The sequence below is a fragment of the Colias eurytheme genome, chromosome 12 (genome assembly GCF_061535395.1).
Source record: "Colias eurytheme isolate Ceu_HAF_F1 chromosome 12, ilColEury1 Martin Lab GWU primary, whole genome shotgun sequence".
Taxonomy (NCBI): Eukaryota; Metazoa; Arthropoda; class Insecta; order Lepidoptera; family Pieridae; genus Colias; species Colias eurytheme.
In genome coordinates, this window is record NC_142991.1 from 5,545,973 (window position 1) to 5,561,105 (window position 15,133).

The 15,133-nt window shown below is 33.3% G+C and overlaps 3 protein-coding genes across 3 annotated transcripts; 2 read left to right on the top strand and 1 right to left on the bottom strand.

Moving 5' to 3' along the window:
• The first annotated feature begins 158 nt into the window (after positions 1-158).
• On the top strand, positions 159-5,789 carry LOC149904030 (cytochrome b-c1 complex subunit 2, mitochondrial-like). Its single transcript, XM_090107918.1, has 10 exons — positions 159-311; positions 440-570; positions 654-828; positions 1,153-1,284; positions 1,632-1,802; positions 2,855-2,946; positions 3,474-3,571; positions 4,068-4,231; positions 4,976-5,197; positions 5,585-5,789. The coding sequence occupies exons 1-10, from the start codon at positions 267-269 to the stop codon at positions 5,666-5,668; spliced, it is 1,314 nt and encodes a 437-aa protein (XP_089964044.1). The 5' UTR covers positions 159-266; the 3' UTR covers positions 5,669-5,789.
• Positions 5,790-6,809: 1,020 nt separating this feature from the next.
• Positions 6,810-7,411, bottom strand: Trmt112 (tRNA methyltransferase subunit 11-2). The gene is made up of 2 exons (XM_090108020.1): positions 7,289-7,411; positions 6,810-7,231 (listed from the first exon to the last, which is right to left on the bottom strand). The coding sequence occupies exon 2, from the start codon at positions 7,202-7,204 to the stop codon at positions 6,827-6,829; it is 378 nt and encodes a 125-aa protein (XP_089964146.1). The 5' UTR covers positions 7,205-7,231; positions 7,289-7,411; the 3' UTR covers positions 6,810-6,826.
• Positions 7,412-7,947: 536 nt separating this feature from the next.
• LOC149904032 (DIS3-like exonuclease 2) lies at positions 7,948-13,122 on the top strand. Its single transcript, XM_090107808.1, has 3 exons — positions 7,948-10,647; positions 11,271-11,529; positions 12,085-13,122. Exons 1-3 carry the CDS (start codon positions 8,030-8,032, stop codon positions 12,292-12,294), a joined length of 3,087 nt encoding a protein of 1,028 aa, XP_089963934.1. The 5' UTR covers positions 7,948-8,029; the 3' UTR covers positions 12,295-13,122.
• The last annotated feature ends 2,011 nt before the right edge of the window (positions 13,123-15,133 follow it).

Here is a 15,133-nt window from a genome sequence, read left to right on the forward strand (position 1 = left end):
TAGTATTTTACAGGGCAGGATAACCGTTAATCATTTTTAAATATCAACTGCCTATGTCACGAACAAACGTATGCAAATGCAAAAGAGTAACTGATATTATTAATTATTAATGTGCTATTTTGTAAGTCTAGTTTATCTAAATTATCTACCTTATTCTGTAGTCTTTAGTCTTTACCTTTTAGTTTGTAGTCTTTGTCCCTTTTTGACAGGCGACAGCAGCAATTATTGGTCCTGAAAAATTTCGTAAAATATAAAGTTTATCTAAAATGTCTTCGAAGGCTCTTGCTATTCCATTAATTCGCCACGTTACGGTAAGTTTTAATCATACCAATGTATAGTCGAGGAAATCTATTCTTCAAAATATACCAAATTGGCTTGTGTCAAACCCTGTTATGTAAAGGCATTGAAGATAAGTTCGTTCATAATTACTTGATTCCAGACAAGGGGATATGCTCATGCTGCCCCAGCGGTCAGTGAGGCTCGCGTTAAGTCGAATGTTTTACCCAATAAAACACTAATTGCTGCTGTAGACAATGGATCACCTATTACAAGAGTGACCATAGCCTTCAAGTAAGTAGTAAATTCTTATATATGTGTTCTTCTTAAGTATTGAGAGATAGATTATACAACAATGTTTCATTTTTTTATTTCAGGGCTGGTTCTCGATATGAGCCACAAACTGAATTGGGTGTTGCCCATGTTCTTCGATCAGCTGCTGGCCTCAGTACCAAAAACGCCAGTGGATTTATGATTTCCCGTAAATTGTCTCAAATTGGAGCCACATTCTCTGCTTCTGGTGACAGAGAGTTCATCTACTACACTCTTGAAGTAAGTTTTTAAAAATGTAATTTATTACAAAAAAAAAAAAAATTCCAGTTTTGTTTAATATTTATTTAACAATTCCAAAACATAATGCAGATAAAGCCAATCTTAAGATTTTATTGTAACTTACATTAAATGATATGTATATCCATAAATTAATGCAACATAAAGCAAACTATATAAACACATTGAAATAAATGAACCCATTTTTTGGAATGTTTTTTACTTGCATTATTTTCACTTTTAAATGCATTGATTGCCTGCAGTTAGTGCAGTGTAGTAACAATAATTGAAAGTAAAGAAATACATAATATAATGATTATTTTTCAGGCCACACAGGAAAACTTGGATGTTGCTCTTGAGTACCTGAACAACATTGTTTCCAACCAAGAGTTTAGACCTTGGGAACTCAGTGACAATGTTCCACGATTGAAATATGAGATTGCTGCTTTGTCACCACAGGTATAACCAAATTATTGATAGCATTGTTACCAATTAGCAAAAAAAAATTAAATATTTCACCTGGCAATTTTGTTTAGATTGAATTAAATTAAAAAAAATTGGTTTTAAACTTTACAAAAGTAGGTTTACGATCAAGATGTTTACGTGATAACGTCTTATTGGTGGCAGCGCTCGAGATGAGACGGGAGATCGGTCCGTCTCTCTCTCGTTATACCTGCGATGGCGCTCGTGAGGTTTTGGTGTGACACAAGTTTCTGAACATGTCACCCGACTAAAACGATTTTAAAAACGTTATCACGTTAAAAATTAAAAAAATTGTAGTTATTAGTTGTATAATATTTGACTAGGTGCGTGCTGTGGACCTCCTCCACAAGGCTGCATACCGCCGTGGCCTTGGAAACTCCCTATTTGTCTCCCCAAAGAGGATCGGCAGCATCAGCTCTGAGTCTGTGCAACACTTTGCTGGTAGCACACTGTCCCCCAGCCGATGTGCTATTGTTGTTGTTGGCAACAATCAGGTAACATAGTATTTTCTAATGTTTGATTTTATGCGAGTATTATACATTTAGAAATTAAAAACTTTTTAACGGATTTTAAACGCGATTTATTCTCCCCGTCTCCCCCTGACCACACTCGCTGTAAAGTGTTCGAAACGTCGGGAAAATAATAGAATGAATAAATCGCGTTTAAAATCCGTTAAAAAGTCTTTAATTTCTAAATCAGGTATCATTATATTATGTAGCGGTTTGTTAGCCTTACTAATAATAACAGTATTATAGAACCATAGAGATGGTTTATATGCTTTGGTTATTTAGGCTATGGTTTTATGTGTAGTAGTTTGTAATTTGTATACAGCTAATGTAATTTTTTTATGTAAATATTTGAATAAATTTGTAAATATGATATGATAATGCTATTTGTATTATGTTAATTTCCCATTGTTACCATATATGTGTATAGCATAATATGTAGTTCTGCAAATTCCATTTTCATGTTTTATATATAATGTTAAAATATCTTTGTATTTTTTCTGTAATTATGTATATTGTTTGCTATATTCTGCTCTTTTCTCTGTCTTCAATAATAATATGATTTCTTTTGCACATTAATAATTGGCTATGTTTATTTTAAAATCATTTAGCTTACAAGGAAATTATACTATCAGGTGTGTTAATAATGAAACAGGTTTTATTATGTAGGTCATGAAATAACAAACAATAATTTATTAAATACTAGAGGTCCGCCCCGGCTTCGCCCGTATTTCGCAATAAAAGGTAGCCTATGTCCTTTCTCGGGTATCAAAATATCTCCATACCAAAGTTCATGCAAATTGGTTCAGTAGTTTAGGCGTGATTGAGTAACAGACAGACAGACATAGTTACTTTCGCATTTATAATACTAGTATGGATGTCACACGAAATAAGCACTTATAATGTTATAATAATGTTATAATATAATGTAATAATGTATAATAAATAAATAAAATAAAATAAAAATGTTATAATCTAGCTCTTAATTTTATTACAAAAATAATCTATGTATTTTATTCATGCAAATATTTGTTTATTAGGAAAAAGCCAGCATTGTTGCTCAATCTCTACAGTTGCCTTCATCCGGCCAAGCAGCAAATGAACAATCCGCTTACCATGGTGGTGAAATGAGGTATTTTTATTTGTAAAATTTTAAATGTAATGTAATTTCATATTTAACACGAAACACATAAAATGAAAGCGCCCTTACATTAGCTTTTTTTGTATGTCAATGTTAACCAACTCCTTCAGACTGGTTTTATGTTACTTCTACAGACTTATTGTTCTGTATAATAAGAAAAATATTTTTTACTCCCTAACTAATTGATTCTAAGATTATTTAAAGTGATTCGTTCATTACAGTAATAATTTTTTGTTGTTTTAATCTTTTGGCCATTATAAAAGGTTACAAACAATTTTTCTGGAAAAAAAAAGAGGGGTTGCACTCTGGGAGTGCCGGCAGAAGTGAAAACTTGATTATTAACGTTCAGCATGTTTGATATTTTGGAATGGTATCCGTCTTACGCACGGAATATAAGGGCTTAAAAAAAAATCCGTCTTACGCTTTTTCGATCAGGCCACGTGTCCTGACGCGAGTTTAAGATTTTATACCCAACGCCGCTAAAGAAGTTTTCACTTCAAAAATAAATCTTTTTTTAGGAAAGAAATGGGTGGTGATTTAGCTCACGTAGCTCTCGCTGTCCAAGGTGCTCCGGCTGGTTCTAAACAAAGCCTAGCTCTTGCCGTCGCTGCTAAGGGTAATTTCAACTTTTATATTTTACTAACGGTCCGCCCCGGCTTCGCCCGTGGTACATATTTCGCAATAAAAGGTAGCCTATGTTCTTTCTAAGGGTCTAAAGATTGTCTGTGCCAAATTTCATCAAAATGGGTCCAGTAGTTTATGCATGAAAACCATACATATATACATAATTACAAACCTTTCCTCTTTATAATATTAGTATAGATAGTATAGATTAAGTGTGTCTGGCTTTGGTTTGGAGAAGAACATTCAAGGTAAGCAAGACAATGTAGCTACAGATCATAAAAATATATTATTTTTGTTAGGTAATTTAAGACAATATTATTTACTAAGCACTTATTGCATAATATTTATGAAATTTGTAAATGTTTTCCATATTTTGAAAAAAAAATAATTTAACAGTCATACACAAAGCGATATTACGTGTTCTGTATAATATTTATGTACGAATAAAATAAATATAAATTTTATAAAAATATTTCGTTTTCGCGCAGCTCTTGGCAATGGTCCAGTGACGAAATGGGGAAGCGACAACTCGCCACTAGCTAAGGCGATCGGCAATGTTGGTCCTTTCGCGGCCGCCGGCTTCAATGTTTCATACTCCGACAATGGATTATTTGGAGTCATGCTTTCCGTCCCCAAGGATGAGGCCAACGCTGTAAGTTATATGTTTAAATAACTCTTGAAGTTTCGAAATTTTATGTTTCTACACTATTATACACAACAATCTAGCCAAAAAATGTTCTGCAAAGATTGTATCACATCATAATAATATACTCATATACATTCTTAACCCATTGAGCCCTGAACGGCCCGATCGGGCCACAACACATAGATTTTCTATTGTGTCTGTGATTCCGGGGCCTGAGTTATTAATACGACAACAATCTAGCCAAAAAATGTTCTGCAAAGATTGTATCACATCTAATATACTCATATACATTCTTAAAACAATTTTAATGAACAAGTAATAGATGTGTTATTATACAATTATTTTTTGAAGTGAAACTCTAAAAGTGTATAGAATAAAATTTCAAGGTCGCGTCATGGAGTTAAGCGACGATTTTGGTATCTTTGAATCTTGCCAAAGTAGTTTCACTTCTGACACGTGTGCTCGGCACACACGCTCCTTTGTAAATGTCAAACCAAGAAGCTTATATCTAATACACTGGAGATTTCAGTATGAACATTAACTTGTAACAAGAAAATATGACCTTGAATGACGCCTGTATGTTTTTTTATCCCTTTCACACCCACTTGCCAAGTTAAGTGTGAAAGGGATAAAAAACATACAGGCGTCATTCAAGGTCATATTTTCTTGTTACAAGTTAATGTTCATACTGAAATCTCCAGTGTATTAGACATAAGCTTCTTGTGATAAACAATATAATTTCAATTTTAGGCTGTCAAAGCAGTGGGCCAATTCCTGAAGAACCCATCTCTGTCTGCTGACGCCATTAAGGCTGGCAAGAACCAGCTTAAACTCCAAGTATTGAGTGAAGCCGACCAAGGATCCCTCCTCGTAGAGTCTTTAGCGGCACAAGGCCTGTATACAGGAATTGTTAAGTCCCCCATTGAGTTGGCTGCTGAGATTGACCAGATTTCCAACAGTGATGTATCACAGGTATGTCATTGTTTATTTGTTTTGTAAAATGTGGTACTTTTGAAGTGATATTATCGTTGATTTATAATTATATTATTATCATGAATATATTTCAATAATATAAATAGATATAAATAAATGAACAGTGTGGTGGAATAAAATATATGGAAATTGTAATATGCAGATTGTAGTTGTGTATAAAATTCTGTATAAAAAAGAAAGTTGAGATTAAAAATTATTTTATACTAGTCTACAAATTTTAAGGTCAGTTTTATATAGGTTATTGCACATTATACTATGTATATGCAAATCTATCCCGTGTGTTCAGTCAAACTGATGGTTTTAGTGTAGTATTAATTAATATTGTAAAAATTTTAGGTAACATTTAATTTTTTTTTAATTTTCCAGGCCCTTTCAAATGCAACAAGGAACAAGATGTCCATGGGAGCTGCTGGCAACCTTGCATTTGTCCCATATGTGGATGAACTTTAAATTATAGATTGAAATAGTTGAATTTTTTATGTTGGACATACTCTCATAAATTTAGAGAACCACCAAACAGTTATGTACAATATTATGTTAATTTATTGTTGATTAAATGATAATCAAAGTATGTTTGAGTTTTATTTAATACTTTCTGTGCCCCGTGGTTTCACCCGCATTGCTTCGCTCTTGTTGGTCTTAGCGTGATGATATATAGCCTATAACCTTCCTCAATAAATGGGCTATCTAATAATGAAAGAATTTTTCAAATCGGACCAGTAGTTCCTGAGATTAGCGCGTTCAATCAAACAATCTCCGGCTTTATAATATTAGTATAGATATACATAATATTAGAAGTATAAAAAACCCACCTAGAGCCTATGGGCGTATTCAGAAAGAAAGCTTGAAACTTATAAGCGCTTATCGGCGCTTGTCAGCGCTGGTAACCCGCGCAGGAAAATATATGAACATGACAAGCGCCGATAAGCGCTTATAAGTTTCAAGCTTTCTTTCTGAATACGCCCTATGGCTGTAAAAAGTAGATTTAAGCTTAGTACAAATCCAGATCATAATTTTGCAGATTAATTACGTATATATTATGTGCAATTTCATACTAAGTTATCGCATGTTTTTGCAAGGTTTTGAGTTATATTTTTTTGTTGTTTAATTGGCTAGTGTATATCATTAAATTCTTTGAAAATGTATTAAAAATAAAGAAATGTAAACTATTTATTATTGATGGTGACAGATCTGTGAGAACAATAATAATAGGAGATAGATAGTGGTAGCAAGGTACTTAACAACTAGCTACCACTACTTAACTTACTAATATTTTTAATATTATGTTGTTTATGCAATTATTAATAAAGACTAGCTAGAAAAATTCCTTATTTTACCATAAAGAAAGAACAATTATACATTTTCAATGTCTACTAAAGAAATTGTTTATGTTCCAGTAAAGGCATTTGAAAACAGAAACAATCAAATATTTTAACACAGCATATTTTATTTTTTCAAAAAATAGGTAACTACTGCAACATTGCAATAGTTTGTTGAAAAATATTATATTATTTAAATAGGGTTTAAACTATAGTGTGAGGCAAAGCCTCAAGCAGGGTTATTGATAGATCTTTAATAAAAATTTTACAAATTTAACTTAAATCACATTTATTGCACTTCAGCTTCAGTAAGTAACATATTTGGTATCCCTTTTGATATTGGAAATCTTCTGCCTGATTCTGGACAAACTAAATTCCCTTCTTCTATTTCTATTTCAAGTAAAACTTTGTGAACCTTTTTTAAGAATTCACTATTTTCTTCAAATTTTGGTTCAACTGTTTGAGGAAGGCCATCACTGTGTCCAATACTGTCGGCTGCTCTCCACAGAACTTCCCAATCTAGTTTAGGTATTATGCGAGTAATGAATTCAGGATTGAAATCGACTTCTGTTATTTTAATATTAGTTGCATTTATAGCAAGTGGATACCCAGTAACTACACCTTTTAAACATTTCGAAGTAAGCATGTTATGTGTTATTAACTTCATTATTTTTCTTCGCAATTTAACTCAATTCTAAATAAACATTAGATTTTTAATTCGTTATAGTATTGATTTAAAATTCACGCTCACTCCTCAATCAAACTTCAATAACACAAAAATTAAATAACAATCCTTTCATCTAAATAAAACAATGTGCGAAATTATCTCAAGCACAAAATATGAATTTCGCTCATGCACCGTGCACGATTTATGACAAATATTGACAATAATAATTAACTTTGACAGGCTCATAAAGGCCGTCAGGCGACAGATAATATATTATTTGCTCTGGGGCGACAGACAACAGCAGTACAGTCACAGATAATATAATACTATCTGTTAATCACTGTACAATGCTACCCGCACAGAACATTTCAAGGTTTTGGCCAAATTCGGCCAGGCCAGGATCAGGATCATCCTAAAAAACGTGTTTTCATGAGAAATCGTTGAAAAGGCTTGGCGTAGAAGTTTTAAATAAACTGAACATCCTAACGAATTCACTTCACTTGTTAGATATATTGATGTTGAATCTGTTATTCCTTTCACAAGAGTTCTTTCGAGATTTACCTCGAATGATATAAAATAATATAATTTAATTATCACTATAAATCATCGGTGATTTGTTTTAAAATTGTATTTAATAAGCTGTAACCATGACTGGGGAACTTAGTATGTTCTCTATAATCTATGATTTAACTTTATAGATTCTGTTTACCCCTCAGGCTATGCCCTCAGGTTTACCCTGTTTACTATTTAGCACGTAAGTGCAGCTGTACATGTATTTTTGACGATAAATTAAACAGTTTTAAATTAAAATAGTTTTCACTGATTATGCTATCCACATCTTCTCCTCCAGCTGTTACTTTGAATGATGATAGTAAACCAACATCGAAACATCAAACTTCCTGCGACGAAATGAGCACGAATGCAAGTGATAACAATGAACTTCAAGACAACACAACACAAATCAATCATAAGAACAATGCAAGTGAAAGTAATGCTGTGAGTGCTGATACAAAATTGCAAAATAATGTCGGAACGCCAAAAAAGAAAAATGCCCGTAAGCGTGAAAAATTAAAGAAATTACAAATACCTTCACCAAATGTAAGCTTGCACTCAAACTCTGAAGCAAGATTCACTCCAGGAGACGGTGAGTCCCTTGAATTACGTCCATCTACTTCGCAAGAAGTTACAAACCAAGTACCGAAATCTCAAGGCGGTGTACAGGACACAAAAAATAATGCAAAAAAAAAGAATAAAGATGTATCCAAAACAATAAATGGGAGATTGTCTCAGTTGCATGTTTCTTCCAAAAACCAAGATCACGCGAATTCACAGCGAACTAATACGGTAAATGATTACTTTGTACAACAAGTCATCCCATTATATGCTACAGCTAATGCCAGGTATCTAGAAAATCTCTCACATCATCCGCAGTTCCAATTTGCGCAAAATGTTACTACCCAGCAATTATTTAATCATTATAGACAGACATCAAGTGCTCCCAACTCTCCATCAGTACCTGGAAACATGCATCTTAGCCCTATCAGTTTTCCAAATTCACCATATATTCAATCAAATTTACATTCTCCAAAATTCTTGCAAAACGTCATGCAACACCCTTTATTAAATCACTCAGTAAATGCGGGCAGAAATTTTAATATGCAGAGAAATATGCATTATGGACCCATCAATGCTATGTATTTTAATGAAATCAAAAACTTGTCTTCCCAACAAGTCACCCCAAACCGTACAAATGGTAAAAAAGACCAAAAGAGTTCTGATCAAAAATTTGAAAATTATATGTCTCAAGAAGATGTGGAACAAGGCTTGGAAAATAACACACTTTTGGAAGGAGTGTTACGTATTAATCCAAAACAATTTCAACATGCATATGTTTCAAGTCATGATCGTAGTGAGCAAGATGTTTTAATAGAAGGAGTAAAAAATAGAAATCGTGCCCTTGAAGGCGATGTTGTAATTGTACAATTCATCGACACTGACTCAGAAGAAAATAAAGATGAAAACAAACAAAAAAAAGGCAAAGTTGTGTATATAAAGGAAAGAGTCCATTTACGCAATTGCATTGGAACATTAAAGTTGATGCCAGATAAAAATAGACAAAGGGCTCTTCTAGTTCCTAGGGATTTTAGAATGCCTAGATTAAATATACCGTGCACATATTGGCCAGATAACTTTTATAATGATTCAAAAAGCTACGAAAATACACTCTTTCTAGCCAAAATAATAGAGTGGTTTGATACAAGATTTGCTATAGGTAAAATAGTGTGCAACATTGGTGTGTCAGGAGACATGCAATCAGAAACTAAAGCAATTTTAGCACAAACTGACTTAGATGTCACACCTTTTGGTTCAGAAGTGAAGCATTTGTATCCTCATCTAGATTATGTTATACCAGAAGAGGAAATTAAACTGAGAGAAGATTGTCGAAAGTTATGTATTTTCAGTATTGACCCCCATAACTGCCGTGATATTGATGATGCTGTTTCTTGTAGGGTCCTGGAAAATGGTAATTATGAAATAGGTGTGCATATATCTGATGTATCACATTTCTTAACAGAAAACACTATACTTGATGAAAAAGTTGCTGAAAAGGCAACTACAGTGTATATGGTTGAAAAAGCATATCACATGTTACCTGATGAACTTTGTATGCTTTGTTCTTTATTTCCTGGAGTAGATAAACTTGCTTTTTCTATATTTTGGGAGATAACAGATGATGCTCAAGTTTTGAGTACAAGATTTAGTAAAACTATTATTCATTCTTGTTGTCAGCTAGCTTATGAACATGCACAGGCTGTTCTTGAAAATAAAGATGACGCTGAATTAAACTTGCCAGAAATGTACAATGACTTTAAACATGCAGATGTGAAGGAAACAATAAGAAATATGGGTAAGATAGCATCTATTTTAAGGAGGCGACGATTTGACGGTGGAGCACTTAGAATTGATCAACCCAAAGTATCTTTCCACTTGAGCCCTAAAGATGGAATGCCAGAGTCTTTTTGGATTTATGAAAGTAAAGAAAGCCATCAGCTCATTGAGGAATTTATGTTACTTGCAAATATGTCTGTTGCTCAAAGAATATACGAAGATTATCCTCAATTAGCATTTTTAAGGTGTCATCCAGAACCAAGTGGTTACATGTTACGCCAGTTGGAAAAATCTCTAAAACCTATGGGCATAGACATTGAGATATCATCTGCTGGTGATTTGCAAAGGTCACTTCTACCATATGTAGGTCCCTCTAACACTGATAAAGGAAAAGCAATGGTTTTAAGTATGTTGTGTACAAAACCAATGGCAAGAGCGAAATATTTTTGTGCTGGTGGATATGAAGAAGACTTCCATCATTATGCGTTGAATGTTCCATTATATACACATTTTACAAGTCCCATTAGGAGATATGCAGATATAATGGTTCATAGGTAAGATAAAATCAATATTGAATAATATATGACATTGTGTTTATTTATTACTGCTTAAATATTGTTATTGTAGATTATAAACAGTAGTGAATGTTTAATTATTTCTAACTAGCTGTGCCCCGCGGTTTTACCCGCGTAGCTCCGCTCCTGTTGGTCTTAGCGTGATATAGCCTTATAGCCTTTCTTGCTAAATAAGCTATCTAACACCAAAATAATTTTTCAAACCGGACCAGTAGGTCCTGAGATTAGTGCGTACAAATAAACTCTTCAGCTTTATAATATTAGTAATGATTACAACAGTGCAAATATTTGTAGAAAAAAAATATTGGCGACATTTCAACAGGTTTTGATTTTGGAACACTCATAACTTGCTGTTTCTAATTTGTTGTCCAGACTGCAAATGCTCTAAAATCAGACCTCACTTAAAATTGTTTTTTTTTATTAATTTTAGCTAATGTTTGATTAAAATTCATCATCAAAGCAATTTCTCATGAAACTAGATAAACGGGTGTTCTATTAGATATAAAATAATGATTGAACTCTAATATGTTACACAAATGTTAAATAAAGATGACTAATTATAATAAGTATTGAGCTTTAATATTACATTTGACTATTATCAGGTTATTATCAGCTAGTATTAAATACAGAGAAGTGCCCAAGTGGGAAGTTGACAAAGTCAGAATGGTGGCCGCACAATGCAATAAACAAAAATACAATGCTAAAAAAGCTGGCGAATTGTCTACGGAATTATATATTCTGAAATATATTGCGATGCATTCTCCTGTGACAACTGAAGCAGTTGTTGTTGAAGTTCGAGAAAAGTACATAGATGTCATTATCGTTGCTATGAGCCTAAACAGAAGAATATTTTTCAATAATGTAAGACTGATTTTAATTTGATCACCTTTTTATGAAAAGAAAAAAACTAGCTTGATCACAACCGCTGTACCGCGCTTTAGGTATGTGCGCGGCGAGGCGGGGGAGACTGCAGACTGTTCCATTTCTTTATAACTTCTAACTCATGCTCTTTCTTACTCTGTCCCCGCTTCACCGCACATACCTATAGGGCGCGGTACAGCAGTTGCAGCCAAGCTATAAGCAATCCATCTAAAAATATGAATGTCAATGACCTCTAGGAGTATAATATGTGAAATTTTATTTGATAATATGGTTTACTTAGCAATCCATTTTGCATTTGGATATAAGTTTATTTTGCCTGACTTTCCATAAAATTTAAACACGAATGAATTATTGATCCTATCATCAGAATTTAAACAGTTAAATGAGAAAAAATGCATTTCTAATCATTTCTAGTGTGTTTTAATTTTTCTTCAAAACTTTAAATGTGTTTCTTATTTCTAGCTTTATGTATTTTTAATTTTTTTTATAAACATAAAGAAGCTTTTTTATATTGAAACATTTTAAATATTTCAGGATTTCCCAGGGGAATATAAATGTATAAAAAATGAGGCAGGCATGAAATTATCCAAGATGGAATTGACATGGAAAGCCACAGATGATCTACCTGAAGTGAAACAAACCATTAGTGTGTTTTCTACACTACAAGTGGAAATGAATAAGGGAGATGACATGGTGAAGGTTGAAATTAAACTGGTTAGACCTCTGCAATCAGACCCTACATAATAGTTTTATAGGCACAATATTAGTTATATATTCATGATCTTTAATGTTATAGCATAATAATAGTAAATTGACAAAATTTTAATAATTATAATGAAATAATTGCATTATTTTTTTTAAACTGTATATTTTATACAATGTGTATGTTGGACTTGGTATTATGCTCAATTATGAGATATTGTAGAATTTTGACAAAGTATAAAAACTGGTGGTATTATGAAAGATCACAGATTTTTTATACTATGAAATGTATAATGATAATGATCCTCCTGTTGTAGATAAGTACTAAGTACCTGAAAAATTAATTCAGATACATATTAATCTTTTCAATTGAAAATGTCTTCATGTTGTATGTGTAGGTACTTATTTAAAATATTTATGATTAGTATACTTATATTTTTTTAATTTGTCATTTAAATTCGAGCCCCATTTTTTAATGGAAAAGTACATTTTTATTTATTTTAATTTATTGACGGTAAAATTTTTAATGCGGCAATAAATGTAATAATAACTTATATTTTATAGAATAAGTAGTACCTAGATTTGTATGAATGTTTTACAGTTTACTTATGCATATTTTTGTAGTGACTTTTTTAATTACCTAGTTTAATTATGTAAGACTTTCAACTCTGTTGTTTTTATTCTATCATGATCGTTGATATTAGAAAGTAGATGAAAGTTGTTAAAGCAATTTGAAACTTAAAATAAACACTTATTTTTTTTACATAAATTGGGAAGTGTTGTTTATAGTTGTTCTGACTTCGCACTTTCGACTTTTCGATCTTATCTACAATTTTAATGAATTTTATTAGAAAATAAAATGAAATAGTAGAAAAAATAACAATTCTTTCATTTATAATACCTAATACCTTATAATAAATTAAGCTAGGATCGCTGCGCCTTATTTTCGTGACAAACAAATAAAATTCCCCGCGTACGCGGACATAAAGTGTTAGCGCTCATTGAATGAGAATTGAGGACGTATCATTAAAAAAAGTTATCTACACTAATATTATAAAGAGGAAAACTTTGTTTGTTTGATTGTAATGAATAGGCTCATAAACTACTGGACTGATTTTAAAAATTCTTTCACCATTCGAAAGCTACATTATCCACGAGTAATATAGGATAGGTTTTATCCCGGAAATTCCACGGGAACGGGAACTATGCGAGTTTTTCGTTGAAACCGCGGGCGGAGCCGCCGGCGGAAAGCTAGTTACGTAAGGTATTAGTAGATATCACGGGACACGTATCATTCAGCAATCGTTAGTAAAAGAGCTCTTAAATTCAGTGTAGTGTAATAAGTGCATTAGCAATTATAGCTTAATTTGTTTGTTGGTGATGGATTCTAGACAACTGATAAGGTCGGAACCGGAAACGGATCATTTTGTATGCAAGCACACCCATATGGGTGCGCTTTACTCTGATAGAGCCAGAGGAAAGTAATACACTGTTTACGTTCAATATGTACACCGCTCTGTCACATTATTGCAATAGAAAATATTGTAATATTGTGGTTCTGTGTCGAATTGTCAAGAAACAATCGTTGTATGTGTTAAGTTAGGCACTAAATTTAAAAGTTTTTTTTGTTCTTTTAAGACGAAATCTCACTGGTGTATTTTATTGTTTGCAAAATCTTACGACGATAATATAATTTTGCTAGATGCTGAAGCGCGATGTGTTCGTATCGTTATCGAGATGGGAATTTGAAAAGCGCCCCTGCCGTCAGTAAAAGGAACTGATTTATAACATACTAGCGGCCGCCCCGGCTTCACCCGTGGTACATATTTCGCAATAAAAGGTAGCCTATGTTCTTTCTCAGGGTCTAAAGATTATCTGTGCCAAATTTCATCAAAATCGGTCCAGTAGTTTATGAGCCTATTCATTACAATCAAACAAACAAACAAAGTTTTCCTCTTTATAATATTAGTGTAGATGTACTTGTAATATTCAATATTTAAAGTTCCATAAATTTGTTTGGAGCCATTGCACCAAATTTAAGTATTTTGTGGTTGTAGCAAACCTATACATATACTGCTTTCCGAATCGGTGGTAAATTTTAAAAATATGTATTGACGTTTCAAAAGTGCTTCTCGAAGAAGTCTAATTGAATAAATAAATGTTTGAGTTTGAGTTTTGAGTTAGAGTTTGAGTTTATACCGGCTCTGTGTGACAAACCAACAACAGCGCACGACGTATTTTTTGTATAGGCCGGGAGATACTGACACACAACTTTAGGTCATTTGTAACAGGATGGCGGTTCTACAGGGGTCTTAATACGCAATGACAAAAACAAAAAGAAAAATGATGGTCAGAACGTAGGTATGGCGACCATTTGGACTGTCTGAAAAGTATGGCATGGCGATTTTCGTACATGGCTGCAGGACGATGATTGCCTGTGCAAAAATTAGCCTAGTACAAATGGTTGAATTGTTTTTTTGACGTGACAACGTCTTATAATTCGATAGATCCGGCTGCACGCACGAAAAAACATGACTCATGCGGCGTTAACTCGCTCTGAGGCGTTCCATGTAAGGTTTGAAGTGCAAGCGAGAGCGCGGAACGAGCGACAAAGAAGCACAATCGGCCTTAAGACGTTGTCACGTTCAACTATCGTCAGTAAACCGAGTTTACAGACAACCATTTTTTTAATCAACGCATCCACGTCCGTATGGCGGGCTGTAAGTCACACCGGAAAAGTATGGCATGACACTACCGCCTACTTCTTGTTTATGCGCTATCCTAAAATTTTTGTGTTACAAATCGTTTGACTTCCGTAATTTATCCGACGAGTTCGACTAACGCTCACGCGTTCAGTCGAACTCGTCCCCCGGTACCAGCG